We start from the raw sequence: 25,819 nt of genomic DNA on the forward strand, positions 1-25,819 counted from the left end.
CTGTCCCACTCTACCCACCGCCTTTAAACTTCAATTTTGGGTCGTGAAATCCAAAACTGGGGTCTCCAACATGTGACCCATCCTAACATTGGATTTTTGCAACCCAAAATAGATTGCTCTACACAGTTTCTCTATTTTTTTGGAGGGAAAAAAATTAAATAATTAGTTTAAAATTTTACAATGTCAGATCGTTTGAAATTTTAGTTGAATTAAAAATAAAAATAAAATATTAATAGATAGTAATTTTTGGGTGGGATGGTTGGCATGCATATGACGTTAATAAGTTCATGGTTACCCATTTATGAGTATGGAGATGGGTATCCTTGTTGACGTTGCTCCAAAGAGAAGACTTCCTTAAGAACTGAAAAACAATCAAGGAGAGCCTTTATAAGAATCTATGAAAGGGTATTTGATCATTTTGTGAGAATTTTTTTTTCATCTTACATCTCTTATATACTGATGTTTGCGAGCATTTGATTGTAAGAATTCTATGCATATGTCCCAAAATACACTTTACCCCTTGAAAGTTCCATTAGAGTAGTTGAATAATTCTTTATAATAAATTCCTTTGACATGTAATAAAATGTTAAAAAAAAAATCTATAATTTTAGAAAGGCTTTATCCTAGTATCATGTATTCCTTCCCTAACATCAATAATACCACATTTCAAAAGTATAGAAAGTTACTAAAACAACTTTCAAACCTGTTAAAATGATTGAGTCAGTCTTTTTATTTATTTATTTTAATTTGATGAAAAAATCATTATTAATTTATTTTACACAATGATTATTTGTTGTACCGTAGTTAATTAGGTGCTTTACAAAATTCATTACACCTTTGACCCTAGTTATATTGTTAAGAATAATGATGAATGCACACGATAAATCATACGTGATCTGTACATGGATGATGTGGCAAGGGCATCAAAAGCTTATCTTTTTCCTTGTATATCCCGAAGAAAAAGATATATGGTTATGTGTCCTTATCATGTCAACAACGTATGATTTACCACATGTATTCATCACGATTATATTGGTAAATAGCTAATGTGACTCTCTCTATATTGGTAAAAATAAGCTATTTCTATTTTTGTAAATATAAAAAAAAAATTAAATGACTGATTCGGTAATTGCTGCCAAACATTTTTCTTAAAACACTCTTCCAGTATGATTAAAGGTTACACAACTACTTGGAGCACAGGATCTGAACTCCTTTTATAGTGCCAAATACCAAAAAAATCTAGCTAAATCTTGCTGTAAACCAACAAGGCCACAACACTCTGAATTTACATTATAATATTATCTTATTATAAGGAGAGACATGTACTTATAAATTATAGGAAAGTAAAATGATTTCATCCTCTCTCTGCAGACAGTGTTGAAACCTCGCTGCAAGCTCCACACCGTTGGATGGACAATGGTTTTTTTTTTTTCGTCATTTTATCTTACCACTTTTCATAATGAGTTTTAAGAACATATACATGGATCGGTTCTATAGGACTATCGATGGGTCAATCAAACCCAAAATCCTATCCATTGTGATCCAATATTTTCATATTGATCAAGGATTTGGGTTGGAATAAGGATTGATTTGATAATCTATCATCAGATTGGTTATGGGTTATGGATCAATCATGGTTGAATCTAATAAACTGGAAAAGATATTGTATATTTTATTTGGATCATAATATTGATATCTAATAAATAACCTGACCTGACCTGACAATGATCTAATCCAATTTTGTAATTGTATCGAATTGGTTCCAGGTTTGGGTCTGATTCAATTCTTATCGAATTATCTAAGATCGATCTTGATCCACTATGCAATTTTTTGGAGCTCAATTGCTTGATGTATGGGTCACTAAAGTTTGGGCTAGTCACTTATGGCTCCACTAATCCATAAATGTGTAAAATGGTTAAAAAAAGAAATAAGAGCTAGGTAACTATCCAACTCCCTAGAGTACATAATCTGAACTCCTATAAAAAACTTGTACAAAGTACATCGTATTAATACACGAAGAACTTATTCTGTGCAACTAAATACACGTATAATGTATGTATGCAATACATTATATCATGTTTTGTTGTGAGAGCAACACAAGAGCTACAGCACAGCAGGGAAGTGTTGAGAGAGAAAGAGATGGAGGATCGAAAGGAGGGTGAACCCTCAGAGGAAGAGACGTTGGGATCGAGTCTGACCATGGAAAGGGTGGCTGCAGCGAAGCAGTTCATCGAGAATCACTACAGAGCTCAGATGAAGAACATCCAAGAGCGTAAAGAGAGGTAAATCTCAAGATCTCATCTTTTGATTCGCTCTAGTTTTATCCTCATTTGATCTTGATTATGTTCTTAAATTTGATCAATCGGAAATTATGATTTAGTTTGCTCACGTTCATTTGTTCGAATGAGATTGCGTTGATCATGTTAGTCTCTCTGTTATCTGTAGTGTTGTACGAGTGTTAATTAACTCTGATTTTTCCGAATTTATGCTCCATTTCATAGTTCAAATTCTTGTTTTCTAAATGAATCTAATCGGTACTAAGGAATTGAAGTGCATGTTCTTTGTCTAGCTACTTAATTGGAGTGTTGATCTATGCTTACTCTTTTTTTAATAAGTCGAGGATTGTTGCATTTTGATGAAGACTAAACAGGGTTACAAGAGGGTGGGATATTGACATGGCAGGCATACATTTTGGCAAATTGGATTATTTGGATTGGGGCTACATGAGGTGGCAAGCTTGTTTATTCACTATTATCTATTTAAAAAAAAATCACCATTAGCATATTTTGTAAAAATAAAAATTAAAAATCGTCATCAATATTATCATCAAAGGCTTATCCTACACGGGCTCAACCGAATGAATTTTGTTCATTCATTTCTACCCAAGTCCATTTTGTGTTAATTCAAGTGCCTTCATATTTCCTCTAGTTACGTCAATCCATGTCCTTTTTGGTCTTCATCTTGCTCTTATAGAACCTTTGGCTTGCATATTCCTTCTAATTGATGTTGATATCTATCTTTGCTGGACGTGACTAAACCATCTCAATTGACTTTCCCTTAGTTTAGCACATATTGGTGTCATTCCTACATTTGTACGAATGCATTAATTTCTGAATTCGAGTGCTGATGTGGTTCATGATATTAGTGAAAGAAGAGTGCACGATTCCAATTGAAGTGTCAGATGGCATAATCGGTGTTGTCATTTTGGGAAAGGGCTAACTTGCTAAAATTCGTTAAAGCCAGTGAGTGTTGATACCACGACTTGGGTTCAAAACCCACCTTCACCTACTAATTACTGACCTCTAATCTTGCTTTCCTTGCATACAAAAAAACAAAAAGCTTAGGTCATTTTGTGTTTGTACAAGGGGCCTTCATAGGCATTATCTTCTAAGAATTTTTTTTTCATCAGCAAATGCAAAAATCTATTGATTCTTTCATCAGGACGCACATTAACAGAAATAATTGGTTGTAGCCAATGATGAGGTACATTTGAGGAACAAGGAAAGAAAATCACAATACAAAGGATAACAACATGATGATGCGGTAAGTGGTAAATAATACACTTCATATTAATCTTGAGGGAGATGTATAGATTTTTATCCAATGGAGTCACATCAAGAACATTAGTACATTAGTTCAAGTATAACTCAACTAGGCTTTTAAGTTTTAAAGGAAATTGAACAATCGGCTAGATTTTGTATCAAATTGGCTGGATTATGTTTTTCTTAAATTACTCTTTTTTTTTTTTTTTTTTCCATTTGTGCTCTTCATGTTGTTATGTTATTGTGCAAATATGGCTGCCAGAATGAGCTACTTGATTAACGATTCAAATATTAGCATTAGTTCTTGTATTTTTGAAATAATTTGGTTTTATTTCAGACGCTGGTTGTTGGAAAGGAAATTAGCCTCTTCAGATGTCCCTGCGGAAGAACAAATCAATCTAATCAAGGATTTGGAACGGAAAGAGACAGAGTTTATGCGACTTAAAAGAAACAAGACATGTGTCGATGACTTTGAGCTTTTAACGATTATCGGCCGTGGAGCTTTCGGAGAGGTTAAAGATATGCTAAATATTTGCAATTTAATATTTAGATAATTGATGTTATCTTAGTATGTGAAAGAAGGGTGCATGAACTTTAATAGTACATCAAATAATGAATGGTACACGATACCATTATGAGCCACCAGATACAAAATGTCGGGATTTTTGGAAAACCTTCCCTTTGGAATTGTATTTGAGGTGACTGCCACTCTAGTAATTTTGTTCATATAATAAACCCTATTATTTCCCCCTTTATCGGTTTCCTCCATATATTTGATACATTTTCTCTTACAAATGTATTTTAATCAAAACTGATTTGAGTAGCTTCTATTGCTTAAGTCAAAAGACACCAATGTATTAGAAGCTACCAAAAATACTTTTCTTGTGTGTGTTATATTCTTATAAGATTAAACTGTTGGCAAGCTACAAAAGATTGAATTTGATAACTAAAAAATAATTGGTTGGACAATCCAACCATAACAGTGACATTTGGTAGATGGGGCCACATACAAATCAAATTGGACAATCCAACCACACGTTGACTTGTCCTCACCATAAGATCATCATCACTGAACATCATCCCATCCAAACATTGTTTACCAGTTGAAAAGTTGATCTTAACTAGTGATTTAATTGGATGGCATGGTTAGGATTTTTATTTTATTTTTGTTTTTTTTAATGTTACTTTAATGATGGTTGTCGCGATATGGGCTGCTGACTATTGGCCAACATGATCCAAGTATGGTCCACTCCACTTAACATAATTTTAGATGTCAATGTATTTCAAAAAGATAGGAAGAACAATACTTCTTATGAAAGGAATAGTTTAGTGCAAGATGAAGACTCCAAAAGGGTGAAAGAAAGGTTTTGGATGGAACTATTTAGAAAGTACATGAAGAAACATGCCTTGGTTGAAGATGTGGCTAAAGTTAAAGTTGAATGGGAGATATAGGATTCATGTTGTTGACCGAATATTTGGGATCAGGTATAGATGATACTTATGAAGCTCTATATGTCAATGGATTCTTTCCTACATACATACAACATACAACGTTTGGAAACCTTAGTTGTTGTTCCCAAATAGCATCCCATGTGTTTATGAAGCCAATTATTGCTCTATGTGACACTCTTCGGGCCCATTTGACCCTAGGATTATGTGGCCCATCCTTGGAGAACCTATATGCTCTGAAATAGTCTAATAGGTGGTTCCTAGCTGTTGGATTGCCAGATTTTCCCTTTGATGAATAGTCATGGATAAAAAGAATTGGATCCTGGCCAATGATGGAAAAAAGGCTCAAGTTGAATGGCAAGGAATCACATAGCAGACTGACCTTCTGGTGTGGTTCACGAAAAAATGAATCAAACATTCATGGGATTGTGGCTCAATGAAAATGTCATGTGACCAACAACTCATGTCAATACTCAATCACATATTCACACATGAAGATCATAAGCAGAATGTTTGAAGAATGCATGTGAACATGCCCACACTGGAAATATGCTGTTAGCAAGCTCACATGATATAAGTAACTGTAGGTATGCATGGGAGAATAACCATATAAATAATGGAAATCTGCCGTTAATGAGAATAAATTATGTTGGTCTCAATAAGTAACTAGTACCTTTCAACTTATAAAAGAACTTGTACCTTTTAGCATGAACTTTGTGAAAAAATAGAAAGATTTAGCAACATATAAGTGTTTATAAGGATTGGATGTCTTTCTTTTCTTGAGTATAAATATAAATGACACTTCATGGTTATTTGACCTACAGAATTTTTGTATGATTTTTCTGATGTCATGTTGTTCTCAAAAACAATTTCAGTTGCTTTTAGTTGTTTTTTCTGGTCACTTAATTTAATATTTCCTGGTTGGTTTAAATTAACCTTCTTCCTGCCTTTGATCCAAGTTTTTGTCCTGTTTTGGCATATCTGAAATTATTTAGGTGCTTACAATTTGTTATGATACAGGTTAGGCTATGCCGAGAGAAGTCATCTGGCAATATTTATGCTATGAAAAAGTTGAAGAAATCAGAGATGCTTAGCAGGGGCCAGGTGAGATTAGACATCATTACTATCTTTGAAGTTGTATTTGTAAAGATGTTTGGAAGGACTCATTTTCTTCATTAAATCTTCTTGCGCAAGTCCATACATTAATTTTTCCCCCATTTCTTTTTCAGTTGGTATTCAAAGCTATTAATGAATAAGGAATAAAATGCTCTCTATCCATGTCGTTCTTACACTGAGGGCCGACTCTTTTGTCTTGTTCCTGTCTTAGTATGTGATGGAACGAAATGCCTCGAACGAGACAGAGAGACATCATCACCTTATCCCAAAGATTTGTGGTCGGCTGCATGAACCCTGTTACTCCATTTCATCCTGTCCAAAGCCTTTTATTATTGAAAATTTGTTCATATCCGCTTTCACTAGTTCAATCCACGTTCTTTGGGATCTTCCTCTAGCTCTTTTAGAACCTTCAACTTCCATATTCCTTTTAATCAGGGTCGTGATTGGCCTTCATTGAATTTTCCCAAACCATCTCAGTTGACTTTCTCTTAGTTTATAGCCTAGGAGCTGCCCCTACGTTTTCTCAGATGTTTTCATTTCTAATTTTATCTTCTTCTTTTTTGTCTTTCCACTTACCCATCTCAACATCCTCATCTTCACTGCCCTCAAACTATTAGTATGATGCCTGTTGACTGTCAACATTCAGCTCCATAAAACATAGCTGGTATTTTTTGCTATCTTATAAAATTTCCTTAATTTAATCAGTTAATCTATGTCTCACCATTAACATAAACTATTTATAGGGCTTAGTTGAGCTAAAATATATTTGTTTGATGAAATAGAATTACTTGCAACCGTGAAACAATAACCTCTTTCATTTGTTGTCAATGTTTAGTTAATTACATTAACTTTCCTGTTGAAGACAGTACATTCCCATGTGAATTATTTGTCATATTCCCAAATAAAATACCTTGGGCTAGTCATTTTGAGAATGAATGACACCTTGAACCATTCCAGTAATACCATTTTACTTTTTCTTTTGCTTTCTCTATAGAAGCTTTATAGCTGTTCAATGTCAATATGCCAACCTTTGATTGTTGTACTGTGTGAAAATCAACATTGATGATGGGGCATCCTATACTAGCAATTTTTATTTTTTGAATTTTTTTTCACCCTTTTATCTCCATGACCTATGCTTAGTGCTTACAAAGATTTTTGGATGCAGCATTTCGGATTTTTGAACCTGATTAATGGTTTTTCTGGTAGTAGGTTATGGAAAAACATTTGATTGATGACCCAACGGTAAGCTTTGGCGAAAAGCTTATGATTTAGATGTCATAAACTGGAACTAATCGTAATAGACAGTTAAAAATTTGTTATTTTGTGGTAGAATATAAGTAGTGTATAGATTATCTATTCTCATGTCCATTCATCCTGGTTTATCTGTTCTTTGGTGATGAACTCCAATTAATGTACCAAAGTCTTTGGTCCTGGACTTGATCTGCGCATCGCTCTACCTTCTGTTATTTTGTAGTTAACACATTATAATTTTTTTTTTTACTGTTTCTTTTCTCCTGAGCAATTCACCTTTGAATTTGGAAGCCCTTACATTTGTGCATTGTGGTTTTTCCCCCTTTGGCCTCTGTTTCTGCTGGTGATACAATGGTGGCCATATTTTATTTACTTAATTAATGCCCTAGGTACAGTTTGTGTTACTCTCAATTCGTTAGTATGTGTACAATCCACATATTTTTTTTTCTTTTATTTTATAACTAGGCATTAGAGAGTTGTACTTGTGCGGTTGTACCTCTCTTTGATATCTCTAATTATTAATTGTTTCCAAAAATCTTCTCACTGAAACCTCAATCTTCAATAATGTGGTTTGGTGCAATTTGAATGATTTTATGAACTTTTGTCCCACCCTTGGTGATCTTTCACACACAAAAAAAAAACTGATAGTCATTACCAAATCTACCCTGTTTGTAAAGATTATTTACCGTAACAATTGATCATGTGTTTCATATGCGTCCTTCTATGACGCTTGGTTACTGTTACTTACGAGAGGCATTTTTTTACTGTAGGTTGAACATGTTAGAGCTGAAAGGAACTTGCTTGCAGAAGTTGCCAGCCACTGCATTGTTAAACTCTACTATTCATTTCAAGATGCCGAATACTTATATCTAATCATGGAATATCTGCCTGGCGGTGACATGATGACACTGCTGATCAGAGAAGAGACCTTAACTGAAAGTGTGGCTAGATTTTATATTGCTCAAAGTGTCCTAGCCATAGAGTCCATTCATAAACATAACTACATTCACAGGTTGGTGTCATCTTTTACGATAAGTTACTGAAGCTTACCTGTCAGAAGAAGGATTATCTTTGGAAGCAGATTTGAATATTGTTATAGTTACAATTTTTTTTTCTCATACAATGTTTTTAACCATTAATTTTCAGAGATATTAAACCTGACAACCTTCTATTGGACAAAAATGGTCACATGAAGCTGTCTGACTTTGGCCTTTGCAAGCCTCTTGACTGTACTACTCTATCTACACTAAATGAAAATGAACCCATGGATGATGAAAATCTGAGGGAATCAATGGATGTTGATGGGAACTTCAGTGATGCTAATAATGGGAGGAGGTGGAGAAGCCCCTGTGAACAACTTCAGCACTGGCAGATGAACAGGAGGACGCTGGTAAGCAATTGTTTCTATTTTTTTTTTTTTGGGTGAAAGAGGCAGATTTGTTAAAAAGAAGGGCAAAAGCAGCCCCAATGATACAAGGGAGCCTGGCGAGAGAGAGACTTATTAATCACCCAAAGGAAAAAAGATACAGAGAGAAACATTAGAAGCTCCTTCTACATGATTGTCCCATCTATAGTTAAAATCATCAAATCACATTCCTTTAAAATCACTTGATCACCTAATATGGAAGACCACTTGAATAATAGGGACTTGATTTTCAACACCACTTCCTAGCTATCTTCCTCATTGTTGGATTCTTTTTCATTGCCCTCCGTCCAAATAGATGAAATAATTGCAGAAGGAAGTAATTGCCATTGGCCTTAGAGAAAGAACCTTGGTTGTCCACACCATAGTACGATGATCCAAGACACTTTTGGGGACCAATTCATACCTGAGGAGCAAAATAAAAAAGAATAAGGAGATGATCAAAGTTCACATGGTGCATAATATGTGGGATTCAAAAACACCTACCAAGAAGATGATTCACTGTAAGAAATTTATCCAATATGGCTCTCCAAACTCTAAATAAAGATAGCCACCTTAGACAGGAAGATACATGATTCTCTAGACCATAGTACTAATCATGCCTTATAGTCACACATTTTGGTAGTACTTCAGAAACTTGAAAATGATTCGGTTTACAGAAATGATAAAACCTAGGTAATATACATTGTCTAGATAGCCCCAAGATAATCTCCATTTTCACCTCTTATCTGTTTGTGAACAAAGATAATATGGGTAACTTAGATGTGTGTCGCACGACACTTAATGTTCTAAACCATTGAACTGGTGGGCAATCCCTTGGATTAGCTGTATCCCAAAAACTATGCAAATCAAAAGATCCCAACTATCTGATTTAAGCATATTTTCTCCTTGATCCGGACCAGACACTGAATTATTTACAACCATCTGAAGTTTTCCTATAGAACGGATCATTTGGACCAAGAGGTGGTGTGGCGTTTTTGCTATGGTCCATCGAAGGATTACCCTAAGCATGGGAAAATGTCTGTATCCTTGATTGATTGCACTAGTTGGCACGCATCGACAGCACCCATATAGTACTTTATACAAAGTGTTTTCAAACCAGGACTGAACCGGATGACTGAGCTGGTGTATCGTCCTCTGAACTGGCCTGGGTGATAATTGTCTAAAAACTCAAATAGTTTGCTCTATCAGCCAAGTGATTGAACTGGTCAGCCTACAAACTGTCCATTTCGTCTGTTCAATTACTGGCTGGATTAAAAAAAAACAATTACTTTCATACAAATTCTTTCTATCAGTTCATTAAAGGAAGATTTTCCGACCATGACTTGAGGACAACATTTTCTATATGCCCCAGGCCAGTGAAGTTATGAGAGTGAAACCTGTGACTCATCATTTCACACTCCAGGCCAGTGTTTGAGTTCTCTGTTAAAGTCAACGATTTGAAGATGTTAAGAAACAAATTCCCCTGCTGAGAAACTCCCTAGATTGAAATCCTACTTCCATCATTTCACCTTCTCGACAGTTTTTGCATTCTCTTTTATACTCAAGATTGAAATTTTCTTCATTGTGGTGAATTTTAGTTCTTGAGCTCTTTTAAGCATTTTTTATTCACTCTAACAGGTTACCAGTTTTATCATATAGGCATTTTCTACAGTGGGTACACCTGACTATATTGCTCCTGAAGTATTACTCAAGAAAGGCTATGGCATGGAGTGTGACTGGTTCGTTAATTTGTTTTTATTCCATAGAATATGTTCCCATTATTGGTATCTTCACTACCCTGCATGGCCTTATTTTTTGTTTTGCTCAATTGGTTCTTACTGCTTTTTTTCCTTTTCTTTCCCACCCTAGGCAGTAGGCACTTCAAGTGAATGCTGACTTTTTTTTATTTTACTTTGGGAAATGAGTACAAAGAACATCTCCAGCTCCCAAGTTCGGATGCCAAAAAAAAATGTACGATAGGCTTTCACGCCACTTTGGTGATCCTGTACTAAAGCACCCTCATATTTCTCGCCTTTGCATAATGAGTGCGTCTAACATCCCCCATTGTGAATCTCACATACACCTTTTTGAGTCATTATCAGAGCTGATGTCATTCTCCTAGCTACCAGATTCTTCTATCCCTTGAAATACAAATCCATTTAAAGTGATCTATTAGTGGTTCTGATGCAGCAATCACCCATGGGTTTTTTTTTTTTTTTCTCTTGGTGCTTATCCATGTAGATTCTATGGTATCTCTTATCGAATAGTTTGTTTTTTGGTTGAACTGTGGGATAAGTATTCTCAACTTAGTGATGTAATTACTTTATCTGTAGCTTATTCATATATATGGTGATAAGTGTGCTATTTACGGTTTATTTTTTCTGTATTTTTATTCATTGATTACTCGCAGGTGGTCACTAGGTGCAATAATGTATGAGATGCTTGTTGGTTACGCGCCATTTTATGCTGAGGATCCAATAAGCACATGCAGAAAGGTCAACTTACTGTCTACTTCAGTCATAATTTCTTGTGAGCTGAATCATTTGATGTCTAAAGAATTTTGATGTCCTGTGATTATATTTCAAAGATGTATATTATCAATTATAGTAGCTGAGATGGATTTGTGAAAAGAGTAAGAAAGATAAAGTTGGAATGTTGTTTTGATGAAAATGTAGTAACTAAAGGAAATTTGATTGAGATGGTTTGGTCATGTGCCACGAAGACCGATTACCACCCAATGTAATTAATCATTGTATATTAGCAGGAGAACATCCTCATTTTTATTTCAATCCATTCCAGAATATTTTACTTTATTAAATGTTGACATGAATCTGAAAAAATCGGACTGTTTATTTTTAACATTAATTTAATTAAGTTCATTTATATAGTTAGTGAATGTTAGAATGGGTTACTTTAAGTAAAGCTTATGATGATGTTCTTATTGTCAAACTCTGTATGTGTGTGCGTGTAATATATATGGCATCTTTTGGTTAATGTGTAAAAGCTACAGTGATGCATAGATATTGGGTACTTTCATCAATTGTAACTTCTATTTTTTCAAATTGTGGCTTTTGCATGCAACAGTGTGCAACTATTTCCTTATGATATCATTAGTTACCATGTCCCTTCTACTGATTAGAAAAATGAAAGAAAAAAAAAGAGATATAATGAGGTTTGTTGTTCATGGTAGTATATCAGTTCTTTAAGATACACCGATGCATACATGTTGGGGAATTTCATCAACTATAACAGGTGCTTCTAAATTGTGGCTTTTTTTCCCGGACAGCACACATTTGTTTGCTGGTTTTTCATATGGTGGTATTTGCTTGTAACAATTACTATTCATTATTTTGTGTTGTTGTATGATGTAGGCACCTTCAGGTTTTATTTGTTAGCTCATTTTCTATGCTTTTTGATAACATCTGACACATACTATCTTCCATTGCTTAGTTCATCATCCTCGAAGCATCATATAACACTTCTCTTTTAAGTGAACATGGATGTAATGTTTTTTTTGACACGTTGTTTGTCAATGACTGTTAGATTGTCCACTGGAGAAATCACTTAAAATTTCCTGAAGGGGCAAGGTTGACACCTGAGGCAATGGATCTTATCTGTAGGTTGTTATGTGATGTTGACCATAGGCTTGGAGGAGCAGACCAAATAAAAGTATGGTGCTGAATCTATTACCATGTTTATCCTTTTACTTTCAATAATTTGTTCTTCACTTCCTTCATTGCAATTGGACTGTCTCAGGCTCATCCTTGGTTCAAAGACGTTGTATGGGATAAACTCTATGAAATGGAAGCTGCATTTAAACCAGAGGTCAACGGGGAGCTAGATACTCAAAATTTTATGAAGTTTGACGAAGTATGGTACCACTTCAATTCATCCTTCCCCATTTTTTCCATCATTAAGTATTGGCTATTTTAATATTTCGTTGGTATGCATGGATTGTGTCTGTTTCCTGGAAATTACAGACATTTGCATTGTTTGTATAGTTGGTTGGTTTTCATGATTTCTCGAGTTGGGTCTTTTAGTCATTTCCTAATATTACACTTCTTTTGATTTTAGACATTTAAGAGATTCACATTATCTTCCTAGTAACCAAATGGAATGTTTGTCCCTTGATTTTTTTTCCAGTCTTTTCTATAATATTAGGGCATAATAGTTGGAAATTCAAGCTTATCTACCAAAACATGCTAGTCAGTGAAAAAACTTTGTATTAATTCTGTAAATATCTAGTTCTTTCCCTCTGACGCTTCCATGGTATTTTCACTGGATGCTGTTCCTATGTTAACTGTAACACATTTGCAATTTGCCTTACTCATCTGATAACTTCTTTGGATTTTTATTTTTACCAGTCGAATCCTCCAACTCCTGCAAGAACTGGGTCTGGACAATCACGCAAGGTATGTAATAAATTCTTGTAGTATCCCCACATTTCAGTACAACACTACAATCAGCTAATGCTTTATGGAACAGAATGATTGTCTTTCAAGAAACAAATTCATGTTGCTAATCCCAAAAATTGGGGCAATGCATTGTAAATGATGAGTATATCTGCTAATAAGCAACAAATTTTCTAGGTGGAACATGCATGCATGACCAGCTTTATATATTATCACCTTCAGGGCCTTAACCCAACTAGTTGGGTTCGGCAACTTGAATTTTGTCCTTCGATTCATTTCTATCCGGACATGTATGCATGATGATGAACATATCTATAAAATCTAAAAGATGGAAAAAAATTTGACAAATGGATAACCATGATATACATAGATTACCTCCTATATAACCCACGGATATCAAATTTTGGCTTGCCACCATTCTCATGACAGAATAATTGGTATTTAGGTTATGACAAAATTAAGCATTTTTAAGTTTCATAATCTATTGACCATTCACTTCCCCCACACATAATTTCTCACATTGTGTTTCTTATATGCATCTGTCCTAGAATTCTTACCAAATGATATTCATTGTTAAAGCCAGTGTAATTCTTTTCCTGGCCTTGCCCAAGGCAACTGAGTTTATTTTAACTTTGTCGCAGATGCTATTAACTCCCAAAGATTTAAGCTTTGTTGGTTATACGTACAAAAATTTCGATGCTGTAAAGGGGTTACATCAATCTTCTGGTATGCTTATTCTACTTTTTTTCTATATTTATCGTGGGGGTTAAATTCTGTTGTTAAAAGGTCATTCTAATAGCTGTATTTGTGGGTATTTGTAGTGTATTTGTTTATTATTATTATTTTTCTTCTTTTTCTTCTTTTTCTTTTTACTTTTTAAGTAGAGCATATTTGTATGTGGTTCTGTTATCTAGGAAGGGCACATTTCTTTGTGAGTGTTTGCTTCTGTTTTGATCAACAGAAAGAAATCTTCACAATTTTTGAACTGTTTTAATCCTTTGCAGATATGAAGAGGAGTATAACAAACCAGCCATCTGTTGGTTCTATCTTCAGTAATAAATTATAATTCAAGACTAAAATGTTCTAATGTGACTGGCTTCTTGTACCGTACTGGTTTTGATTTTGATAGTTAACATTAATCTTTCCCAGGTGTTTCTGCCATGGATTACTCTGCGAAATCAAATATAGAAGAAACAGAAACAGAGATGGTTGCATCCGGTGATGCCATGTCACCATAAAGAGGTGCCCCGACCCTTACCATCTAAAGCATTTGATTTGCAACACATGAGCCCCTTGTGTGGTGAGATTGCCTTCTTCTTTTAGTCATTTATTTGCCTAGATCTTTGTTTCCGATTAGTTGGTTGCCATGCCTTCTATCAAATTATCATCTAAGTGTACAGTAGTATTTAAGGAGCTTTACTAGTAGAAACATTTGTGTCGGGGGAAGTAGTGAGATGATTTCTATGTCCTGGCTGCCCGGGTTGGCAGAGAAAAATATGCCTTCTCTTGTGGTAGTTTCTGCCCTCTCCCCCTGTTTTTTTTTTCGTTCTTCTTTGCTGACAATTCCTGAATTTTAGAAATCTCAATAGCTATGTCGACAAAAACTGATTGTGTCAAGGTAAATACATGGGCTTCTGTGGGTAGAACAGAAAACCTAGTGGTTGGCTTATGAGATTTGAACATCAATGTTTTGGTTTGGAATATTTTATCTGTCTTTGAATCTTGGGTTTGTAAAAGGCCATTTCATGTCTTATTGATACAAATCAGAATATGGGGAAGAAATAAAGAGGGATCTAAGAAAAAACCCAAAACCAGGCAAGAGAAGTCGGAAGTCAAGCATTCAAGCCATGATCTGTTTAATTTCATTATTTATTAATGAGATACTAACTAACATGATTTAAATGAAACTGTTAATTGGGGTAAAGTGTCTTATTTATCTATCAAATATGGGTTTTATTACATGCTTGGAAATAAGCAATTTGTGGGGGTAATTTTGGTAAGAAAATTTTCTTTTATGGGCATTTGAGGAAGTTTTTTTATGTTTTATTTTTGTGGAGGTGTATTTAATGCATGTTAACTTGTGACCTTAGGGCACATGTTAACAGAGCCCATCAAATATTAAGTACACGTGGCTCACAGGCACGGGATCAGGATTCAGTGTCAGTATGAGATCAAGGGGAGACCTGATCGAATGATGTCAACGTCTGATTGGTAAAGGTCTCAGAAACGAGCCAAGAGACAATACGAATCAGATGGTAACAATCCATTGCATTGTGTCGTAAATATCCTCTTAAATGGAGTTGTGGACATTACTATGCCACGTGTTCTATGTTGATAATATATGCTAGGCCAAATAAAAAGAAAAAAACGTCATTTTATTTCCCAAACGAAGGGTGTTCCAGTGCTACCCAAATACATCCACTCATGGTGTATCCAAGACCCCAGACACGTGGTGGGTAGCAATGAGAGAATACAGACATAATTGTCGGAGAGCAGGAAACGTGGCGCGTAGTTGGTGGTCAATAGCACGTCAGATGTTTTCTAGATGCTAACATCGAAACTACCCTCTCTTTCTTTCCTCGATATTCGAAAGCATAAATACTCCTATTTACTATCTATTTACGATAAGTACCATTATTGTTCATCGTTATTAATAATACCTCGGTAATAGGTCTAGACAAATAGTAAAAAAAAGGGTTTGAGAAATTATTGTATAAATAAAATAAAATATGTCCAATATACTATACATTTGTGGGAAATAACGCACAATTGACTGGAAGAAGTCGTTGGTTACGATTCGAGGGGATGGTATTATTCATCCATCAAAAATCAGAAAATATAAATTAAAATTACTCCTGGTTATACAATTAGAAATTAGGAATAACCCTTTTATACGTAGTTCTTTTCATGGGAAAAATAATTTTCACAATCTTTTTTATCATATACACTTATAATTGGGAATGGAGAAAGGTGCCATCACACTGTAGAAGATTAACTAAGAGCAACAATCGAAATCTTGCCAACATTGAGTTGCTGAACTCATTAAAAATAATCTTACTGATTCAAGGATAAATAAATAAATTGAAATATACAAAGCAATGGAGAATAGAGGGTCGTTCCGATCCTAGATCCATATCACCGAGTTGCATTCTTTAGCTCCATGATCATTGAGAATGGAGGAAGGGACCATTATACAAGAGAAAGATCAATAGTTAATAAGAGGGAAAATATACTAAATAATGGAGAAGAGAAGGTTGTTAGTTCAAAATATTTATATTAAGAATTTTCTTTTTCATTTTAAAAAAAAATTGATTATTAGGATGATGGTGGGACTAGCAAATGATTAATGAACCAACTACTCCAAAAGATTGATCTATTGAAGAAGGGGAGAACTGTTAATATAAAAGAGTTACGGGTTACATTAGGTATGACACACCTAAGAGTGGTGGAAAATATACACTCAACAATTCAAACCAAGGCAACTCTTTATGTTTATTTGGGCTTGGGCTTGGGATCATCAATATAGTGTAAAGCAGTTGGGATGTTCCACCGTCTGGGAACTAATCCCATCACAAAGAGTGTGAGGATATATACTACATTTAAAGGGAAAAAAAGGGTTTTGAGTAAAAATGACACAAAATAGGTAGTGTTTTGATGAGGATATTATCATATAATTAATTTTTCTTGGGGGAGTGGAGGGTTTTGAACTGGGATCTTTTAATATTATATATATATATATATATAAACACCTAGGAGGGGCATCTCCAAGAGTTTTTTTTTGAACTTCCAGGTTTCAATATTAAGGATCTCTTAATTTTTATTTTTGGAAAACCTTCAACATAAAATCTTTTAAAAAATTAAGAGCTTTTTATTTATTTATTTATTACTATTTTTAACTTTCAAGTTCCAATATGGTCTAATATTTTAAATTTCCTACAAGGAGGAATGGGTTTCTCAATTTCAACCTAGACTTTGAGCAACTAACTAAATGGTGTTAAGAGGAAACCTGATTATGGTTAGTTCTTCATTCTCAAAAGACAGTTACTTTATGAAAGGGATAAATCTAATATTGCAGTTCATAAGGAGGTAAATATAGTAACAAGGTAATTTTGAGGAGGTAACACTGAAAAAAAGGGGGAAGAAAATAACAAGCAATGTTTTACGGTCTGAAATCTGAATAACGAAATTGTAATGGGCAATTTTGTAAATAAATGTGAAGCTCTTGGATGAAGTGAAAGAAAGTGATGAAGAGAGGTGCATCGAAGAGATGGGTGGAAATGCTTTTAATATGCCATCGTCTTTTGACACCTGTCCTTTTCTCTCTCTCTCCTCTTTCTTTCTTTCTTTTCTTTTTGTCTCCAATCTCTACTCTCTCTCTCTCTGCTCTTCAATGCCTCCTCAATCCCAAAAAATCAGGAAAGGAGGTTAGTTTAATCAAAATATTTGCAGTTCTTTCAAGTTTCAACTGGTAAGCAAGTCTAAATCTGTTCCACTCATTCTTGGTTACTTCTTATGTTTCTCCGTTATTAGACATAGAGAGAGAGAGACAGAGAGAGAGAGAGAGAGATTGCCTCTGATCCAGGGAACCCATGTGTTATGTTGAAAAGGGTTTCATCTTTTTAGGGTTTCCTTGTGATTCTTGGGAAGTTTTGCTTTTCCTAGGTTCTTTCTCATGATCCCTTTTGTTTTCTCTCTTTCTTGTGTTTAGAGATAAGGGTTTGATTTCGAATTTTTCTTTCTTTTAGATTTTAATTTTGTTTTAAAGGGTTGGTAGGTGAAGGGATTTTAAGGTCCTCCTCTCTTGTTGTTTCTCTAATTGTTGTTGATAAGGGTAGTAGATAAAAAGTTTCCAAAAGTGGGGACTTAAAAATTTCCATGAAATGGAAGTTTGGATCTATTCTTTCTCACAAAATTTGATTACCCATTTCTATTGCACTGCATTCTAGCTCAGTCTCCAGGCGTAATTAGCTCCCTTCATCATCGTTCGAGCAATGTTTGTGTTTTCTATTTGTCGATTCCACTTAAATGATTGATGGGTCTTTGAGGTTTCTAGGCTTGAAATATAGTTTTGAAACACATAAGTCATTTTGCCAGAGTGGGAGAAACAGATTGATTAGTTGAAAATGGTAGATTATGGGATGTTGGAGGGATTGGAAAGTCACTATTACTACCATCCAGATAAGGAAATTGATGGAAAAGCAGTGTCATTTAGGTTACAGCTTTTAGGTTAGGTAATTCACTTGGCGATAATCTGGAAATCACAATTCACATGGAAATCACGCGACTCAAGCTGATAACGGATACTATGAGTTTGTTGTCTGAACCTGTCACTGTAGGAGATGAGGGTTGTAGCAGTGTTAATCCTCCGAGTGAAGTTGATATAGTGACCATGTCGGAATCAAAAGAAGATGATAAAGAGGCAGCGATGTTTCAGATTGTACCCGAAGGTGAAATCGGTTGGGTGGCTAACGATTCCGTAGTTCAGGAAAGTGAGGAGGACGATAACTTATCTGTAGACGGTGATCAAATACTCGATACCAGTAGCATCATCTGTGGTGAAGAATTGTTAGCTTTGGGGAGTGTTAGTGAGTTAGGCGTAACAAGTTCTATGGACGTTGAGAAGAACATTGGAAATGGACCTGTTATTGCAAAGACCATTGCATTAGAGGAAATGAGTGTTCAGAAAGATTTGAGAGGTGACCTATGTGCTTTACCAACAACGGGCATTGAGGGACAGGTTTTAGGTGGGCCGGATTCAAAGGCATTGACGGTGGTTCTTCAGTTACCTCAGGAGAAGAGGATCATTGGAATAGGTGGTCGAGGCCTTTTCGAGTTGGATTGCATACCCCTTTGGGGATCCATATCCATCTGTGGGAGAAGACCAGAGATGGAAGATTCTGTTGCGGCTATACCTCGGTTTTTTAAAATTCCTCTTCAAATGCTAATTGCTGATCATGTCATGGATAGCTTGAACCGAAGTTCGAGTCACTCTACTGCTCATTTCTTTGGAGTCTATGACGGCCATGGGGGTTCTCAGGTACCCTCTGTGGTCCCCATTGCATTTAATGGTTTATACCAATAAAAGGTTAGTTTAAGAGAGTTAATTTTCTTTGTGCAGGTTGCAAACTATTGTCGTGATCGAGTCCATTCGGCTTTGATCGAGGAAATTGAAATTGTGAAAGATGCGTTGAGCAATGGAAACATCAGGAATAATTGGCATATGCAATGGGAAAAAGCCTTTACCAATTGTTTCTTGAAAGTTGATGACGAGGTTGGAGGCAAAGTCATTAGAGGATCCGTTGATGGTAGCCCTGAACCTGTAGCTCCTGAAACTGTTGGGTCTACTGCTGTAGTCGCTGTTCTTTGTTCTTCGCACATTATAGTTGCAAACTGTGGTGATTCAAGAGCGGTTCTATGTCGTGGCAAAGAACCTATGCCATTGTCAGTTGATCACAAAGTAAGGCATGTGCTTATGGTGTTGTAGTTTGATAACTTACAATTGAATCTATTGTTCTATGGGAAACTGATTTCCTTTTTAATTGTGCAGCCAAATAGAGAAGACGAATATGCAAGGATTGAAGCAGCTGGTGGAAAGGTTATACAGTGGAATGGACATCGTGTGTTTGGTGTTCTTGCAATGTCAAGGTCCATTGGTATGTGTATTTTTCACTTTGATTTGGTTTCCATTTGCATGTTTAATGTATTCTAGGCTTTTACCTAATAATCAAATATTTTTGTTATTACAATCATGAAAGTCAAAACTTAGAATTCCAATTTGGGATACGCGTTGTTCCAATTTGGACTCTTTTTTTATTATTTATTTATAAATAATAATAAAAAGTACATTGCTACGTTAATGCGTAAACCTATTAAACAAAGATTCGGACGTATATGTTGGGTGTCCTACATGGGTAAAAATTGTCAAACGCGCTGAACCCCTAAGCGCTAAAGGTTGTTCTGTTCAGTGGAGCAAACTCAATACGCTGATACATCTGTATGGTTCATTTCATTTTACGGCGACACTTAAGTTCATGTTAAGCATACAATATAGAAATAATTTATTTAGAAATCTGATTTGCAACAAATATAAACAATGTATGTATTAGAGGATAACTGAAGTCTTGGTCACAAATACCTGACCTCATGTTGGATACATCAAGTATTGGTATGTGGCACTCTCTTAGGCTCACTGACCCATGAACTTTTGCATTGCTCCTTGGGGGACCTACTTGACAGAAATCAGTCTAATTGATGATTTGGATTTGTCCATTTTTCATCATGAGCCATAGTGGGTTAAAACCTTTGTGCTTAACGCCATAGATGAAATTTGCTTTAGTTCAATGATGAGGAGTCATCATTCGGGCTGATTTTTGGGTCAAGGTCCACCAAGGAGTGGGCCAAAAGTTCATGGGGTCAGTGGGCTTGAAGTGTGTTCAACGTGGATATATTTGGTACAACCAACACAAGGGGCAGGTACTTGTGACCAACAATTCTTGTTTCCTTTATAATTTTTGAAAAATTAAATATTTTAATAAAATAAAGTTAGCTTAGGTATCGTATGTGGCATGTGTTTGACACGTGGATAAGACAGACTTAAACACGGCACTCGTAGAAGATGGAGTGTTTGTTGCATACGATACCCAGAGTTCTGTTGATGACGTTAATTGTTTATTTTCTCAAGTTCGGTGAAAGGTGAGGTTAAAATTTCACACGGCTTGTCTTGTTCAGTACCAAGCTGTTTCAATTTCCGTTTTCAATGAGATGCATGCCAGAACCAATGCTTATTTCTTTTAAGAGAGTTGGATTGCACTGACTGCTGTGGAAAAGCCTATAAATATGAGATTTTTGTTACAGCACATTCCAAAAGCTCAAAAGAAAGATATGTTCATACACATGCACTGTAATGAATATTTCTCTTATATTTAAAGCAGAAGTTCTGAAGTTAAATAGTGAAATAAATACAAATGCAAAAAAAGAAATCCCTTATATCGTACTGCAAATAATTTAATTAATATAAGTAGATTTATAGTTGGATGGAACATACTCTCTTTAGTGTACAAAACAGTTGCCTGCGTGTTTGACATGAGTAAGACATGGTGTCTGGCATGGAATTTTTTCAAAATGAAGTTTCCTTGTTACCTGTGGATAATCCCCTTTTGGATCGCTTGATGTGCTTAGGCACATGCTCAATCTCCAAACTACTAGATGTTATTCGTTCTTATGCTTTTCTTCATTAGTTATTCCATTAGTATTGAGTTCATAAACCCCTTGTTTTGTGAATTTGATTGTCTCACTGGAATTAGTAGAAAATGATGTAGAGCTGTAATTGTAGAAAGAAAATGGGTGTATGAAGGAATGATATGCATCATATCTCCTTAAGTTGTGTTTTTAAACTATTTCATCACGATACAGTAATCCAACAATAATCCATGCAAACAATTGTGGCTTGAGTGATTAAAGAGAATATAAACACAAGAATATTTATATATAAAAATAACCAACCTTGCAAAAGAAAGGTTTTATGCCAAGCTTATGTTTGTGACCTATTTCTATGGCACAGGTGATAGATATTTAAAACCATGGATTATTCCAGATCCAGAAGTCACGTTTGTTCCTCGAATGAAAGAGGACGAATGTCTAATCCTAGCCAGTGATGGGTTATGGGATGTTATGACTAACGAGGAGGTTTGTGATGTGGCTCGAAGGCGGATCCTGCTCTGGCACAAAAAGAATGGTGTTACGACTCCCGCAGAAAGGGGTGAAGGAGTTGATCCCGCAGCTCAAGCAGCCGCAGAGTGCCTTTCGAAGCTTGCTCTCCAAAAGGGTAGCAAGGACAACATTACCGTGATTGTGGTAGACTTGAAAGCACAAAGGAAATTCAAGAGCAAAACTTGATGGTAAGTGCAACCCCACGTTTGGTTATCGACATATAATTGTACGATATAAAAACTTCATTTAGTCCATATGGTTACTACCCATTAATATATATATATATATATATGGTTCAGCCCATCTGTTTTTCACTTGGGCTTAGTTAGTGTATGAGAGAAGTTGTATCTGTATGTACCGTAGAATGTGCATGATACTGGGACTCCTTATTGTTTAAATCTTCCATCATACACCATGCCATGTACTGGCTATGTAAATGTGATCAATTTTAGGCTTAGGAGGTACGGAGAGAGCTTCAATACTTTCCGCTGACACTTTGAAGTTCTGGTTGATTGTATTTGTTTCCACCTCCGAGTTCAAGGCTCTGTGAGGTAATTCACTTTATATTACTTCTCCTGTGTGGTGCCTTGTAAAAACCATTTGAAAAAATGGGTTTGTGATGATGATCGATCCTCTCTTTCTCCCCCTAGACAACTTTTTTTTTTTCCTTCTATCTTCTTGCGTTTAATTATGCTCTTTTATTTATTTTGATGGTTTATGTATTTATGTTTCCTTCCTGTTAATAATGACACTCTGAGCTTTATTGTGGACTTATACAAACATTTGTTTTATCGGTAATGTTCTGTATTAACTAGATTTTTATCCCTATACTGACTAGATGACCACCGGCCATCCTAAATCTGCTTTTGGGACCCAACTCATCTACACCCCTATATGGTGATTCAAGTTAACTCCAATATGATATTAGATATCTTCTGTACTATTCTGTTTAGCATGAACTCGTCCAGTTGATTTGGTGAAGAAGGCAGATGTACTTATTTGCTTCGACTTAAATATTGTTTAAGATTTTATACATCATATTGTTTTGGTAAATTTTGCATTTGTGATATTCTTTTTACTTGCTCTGCATTGCTGGTCCTAAGTCTGGACAAAATGAAGAGGGTTACAATAAGTTGGCTGGTTTGCAACTTTCTTGGTTTTTTACCCAAATGACCCTGATTATATTATGTTTAAAATGTAAAGGTGGGGGCATTTGTGAGAACCTCAAACCTCTACTATTCCATCTCTCTGTCTCTCTCTCTCTTAGCCATCTCCAGAACCGTTAATTTTCAAAACTGCCATTAAAATTTTAGGGTGTACTTGCTTGCAGTCCGGGCATATGATGTTTTTCTTGGCAAAGACCTTTTCCATTATTTGAACATGTCAAGGTAGATCATGTTGAAAATCTATTATTAACTTGGTAAGATTTCAAATCTTACAAGGGATAATTGATCTCACTTTGTGACAGCCAAAAACATGATCCGTGCCACAGGGAGGACAAAATAATATGTACTTTAAATAATAAAAAACAACAAACATTAAAAATGTTATATTTCATCATTATGTTTTAATTTTAAATTTGATAATCCGTATGAGCTCAAAGAACCTTTGCAAGATTTGAAATCCTTTAGGTCATTAACATTTTTCACCATATTTTTTTTTTAATAATATTTTATCTTTTAGTGAAACAGGCTAAGATAGGTTAGTCTCCCATTCTAATTTTCAAAGTGTATTTATTGCACTTTAAGGTGTGTGTTAGCAAAATCCCCCAATCAATTCATTATGTAAACAAGAATTTATTAAGTAAAACACTAACATACTTTCATTAAAAAATAAAATAAAGAGGGGGTATTATTGAAAAGTGAATTTGATAAATAATACTAATGTCCCTTAAGGTCTTGTACATTTGCTTTTTCGTATATGTATAAATTGTAAATCAAGTTAAATGTTTTATCTAGCAAGAGATGAGTTGACTCATCCAAGATAACTCGATATTGTCGACGAGGCATCAAAATTGCTGTGACTAGACATATAGTAAGTCGGACCAGTACATCCTCCCCCAAACTATAAATTTAATAACATCCAATATTGTCAATAAAGGGGAAAAAAAAAATTATAGAGAAATCTTTATTTTACTTTATTTTCTCTCTTATTACATTAAGGATCAACAAACAAAACATTTTCAAGTACAAAATCCATATCAAATTTCTCAACGTAGTTGACCGGTTTGGTAGTCCCCTCAGCCTCACTGCAGCATGGTGTGGAACAATGTGGCACTCCCCCAATAAATAAATAATACTAATGTCCCTTAAGGTCTTGTACATTTGCTTTTTCGTATATGTATAAATTGTAAATCAAGTTAAATGTTTTATCTAGCAAGAGATGAGTTGACTCATCCAAGATAACTCGATATTGTTGAATTGCTGTGACTAGACATATAGTAAGTCGGACCAGTACATCCTCCCCCAAACTATAAATTAATAACATCCAATATTGTCAATAAAGGGGAAAAAAAAATTATAGAGAAATCTTTATTTTACTTTATTTTCTCTCTTATTACATTAAGGATCAACAAACAAAACATTTTCAAGTACAAAATCCATATCATAATTTCTCAAGGTAGTTGACCGGTGTTGGTAGTCCCCTCAGCCTCACTGCAGCATGGTGTGGAACAATGTGGCACTCCCCCAATAATTGTGCACAAACAGCATTGGCATTTTCCCGGTCCATCGCATGCTAATCAATATATTAAATAAATTAAACATCAAATATGGGTTGAGATAAAAAATAATTTATAAATCTAAATACCCTTTAGGTTGAATATTTGAGATTATCCCTACCTACGTATATGAACTGATGATTATGATATTTCCATTGACCATAGTTTTCTTGTAGATTTATAGAAAATTATTAATTAAAATACTCTCATAATCAAAATATCCTTATATCTTTCAAAAAATCAATCAAAATTTTTTTCATCTTCCATCTTAAAAAAAACAAGGATTTATTGGCAACACTAGACATCTTTTTCCCAACAACTCTTGATTTCCTTACCCCCTTTAAAAAAAAAAAAAAAAAAAAAAAAACCCATCATCTTTCTTGCAAATCACCTCACCTAGGAAAGAAAACTTCATTTATTTTTCTCACTAGTTTATAAGACTGAATAATTAATAAAAAGTATGTGCGGTGATAATGTCACCAAAATCATAAGTAAGTTGAATTTGGGGGTATTTTTTCTCTTACGAAAAACCATGATCTAGGGTATGTCATCAACATGAAAATATAAGGGTAAATCAAATATTCACTAGAACCTAGAATTATATATAGATATATATATCAAATTAATCACAAAAAATTAATAAGGAATAGAAAACAATATATAATCTAATCTTAATCTAACAAACCGGTTGCAAGAGGATGATTAGGCGAGAGGCCTTCAAGATCCACCACTACTGGAAGGCGTTCCATCGATGCATGAACCTTCATAGATGAAATGGCTGTCAGGAGGAGCATGCAAAGGAAAAACTTCAAGCACCCCATGATTTGGCTGAGAAGCTAAGTGGATTGAAATTGTATTTGTTTGATGGTATAATGGGTTGCTTTATGAACCCATTTTATATAGAAGGCCATTTCCTCGACTAACGAAATGTATAATTATTTTGTGTATATCTATGGATGAAGAATTTAATGTAAGAGGGATATGATATGATGTAGTGTATTTTTTGTATATTATTACTTTAAAGAGTTGGGTTCTGATCCAGTGACTCATGAAGAATGGTTCATCAGAAAACACATAATCCCAATCGTTTAAACACAAAGTTCAATGGTCGCGATTTATAAATATATCCCTATATCACACATTTCAGAGATATTTATCTCGAGGATAAATCTTAATAATTAATTTTTTTTTTAAATGGTTGAGATCACGTGTTTTT

General features: G+C 34.9%; 2 protein-coding genes across 4 annotated transcripts; both read left to right on the forward strand.

The window, feature by feature from the left end:
- The first annotated feature begins 2,090 nt into the window (after positions 1-2,090).
- On the forward strand, positions 2,091-18,010 carry LOC147412198 (uncharacterized). 2 transcript variants are annotated; one of them, XM_086457491.1, is made up of 13 exons: positions 2,091-2,282; positions 3,880-4,054; positions 6,012-6,095; positions 8,129-8,370; positions 8,505-8,748; positions 10,423-10,502; positions 11,174-11,258; positions 12,307-12,432; positions 12,520-12,633; positions 13,128-13,175; positions 13,817-13,901; positions 14,180-14,227; positions 14,325-18,010. In XM_086457491.1, the coding sequence occupies exons 1-13, from the start codon at positions 2,140-2,142 to the stop codon at positions 14,411-14,413; spliced, it is 1,563 nt and encodes a 520-aa protein (XP_086313617.1). In that variant the 5' UTR covers positions 2,091-2,139; the 3' UTR covers positions 14,414-18,010. The 2 variants fall into 2 exon arrangements, with proteins under 2 accessions (XP_086313617.1, XP_086313626.1); XM_086457500.1 differs by lacking the exon at positions 14,180-14,227 and having other exon boundaries at positions 2,092-2,282.
- A 146-nt stretch (positions 18,011-18,156) lies between these two features.
- Positions 18,157-22,682, forward strand: LOC147412199 (putative protein phosphatase 2C 6). Of its 2 annotated transcripts, none has more exons than XM_086457510.1 (4): positions 18,157-19,212; positions 19,294-19,632; positions 19,723-19,828; positions 21,736-22,682. In XM_086457510.1, the coding sequence occupies exons 1-4, from the start codon at positions 18,445-18,447 to the stop codon at positions 22,068-22,070; spliced, it is 1,548 nt and encodes a 515-aa protein (XP_086313636.1). In that variant the 5' UTR covers positions 18,157-18,444; the 3' UTR covers positions 22,071-22,682. The 2 variants fall into 2 exon arrangements, with proteins under 2 accessions (XP_086313636.1, XP_086313641.1); XM_086457515.1 differs by having other exon boundaries at positions 19,294-19,637; positions 21,736-21,897.
- Positions 22,683-25,819: the final 3,137 nt, after the last annotated feature.

Source organism: Akebia trifoliata, chromosome 1, assembly GCF_017979445.1.
Source record: "Akebia trifoliata isolate Shusen 1 chromosome 1, ASM1797944v1, whole genome shotgun sequence".
In the NCBI taxonomy this organism is placed as follows: domain Eukaryota; kingdom Viridiplantae; phylum Streptophyta; class Magnoliopsida; order Ranunculales; family Lardizabalaceae; genus Akebia; species Akebia trifoliata.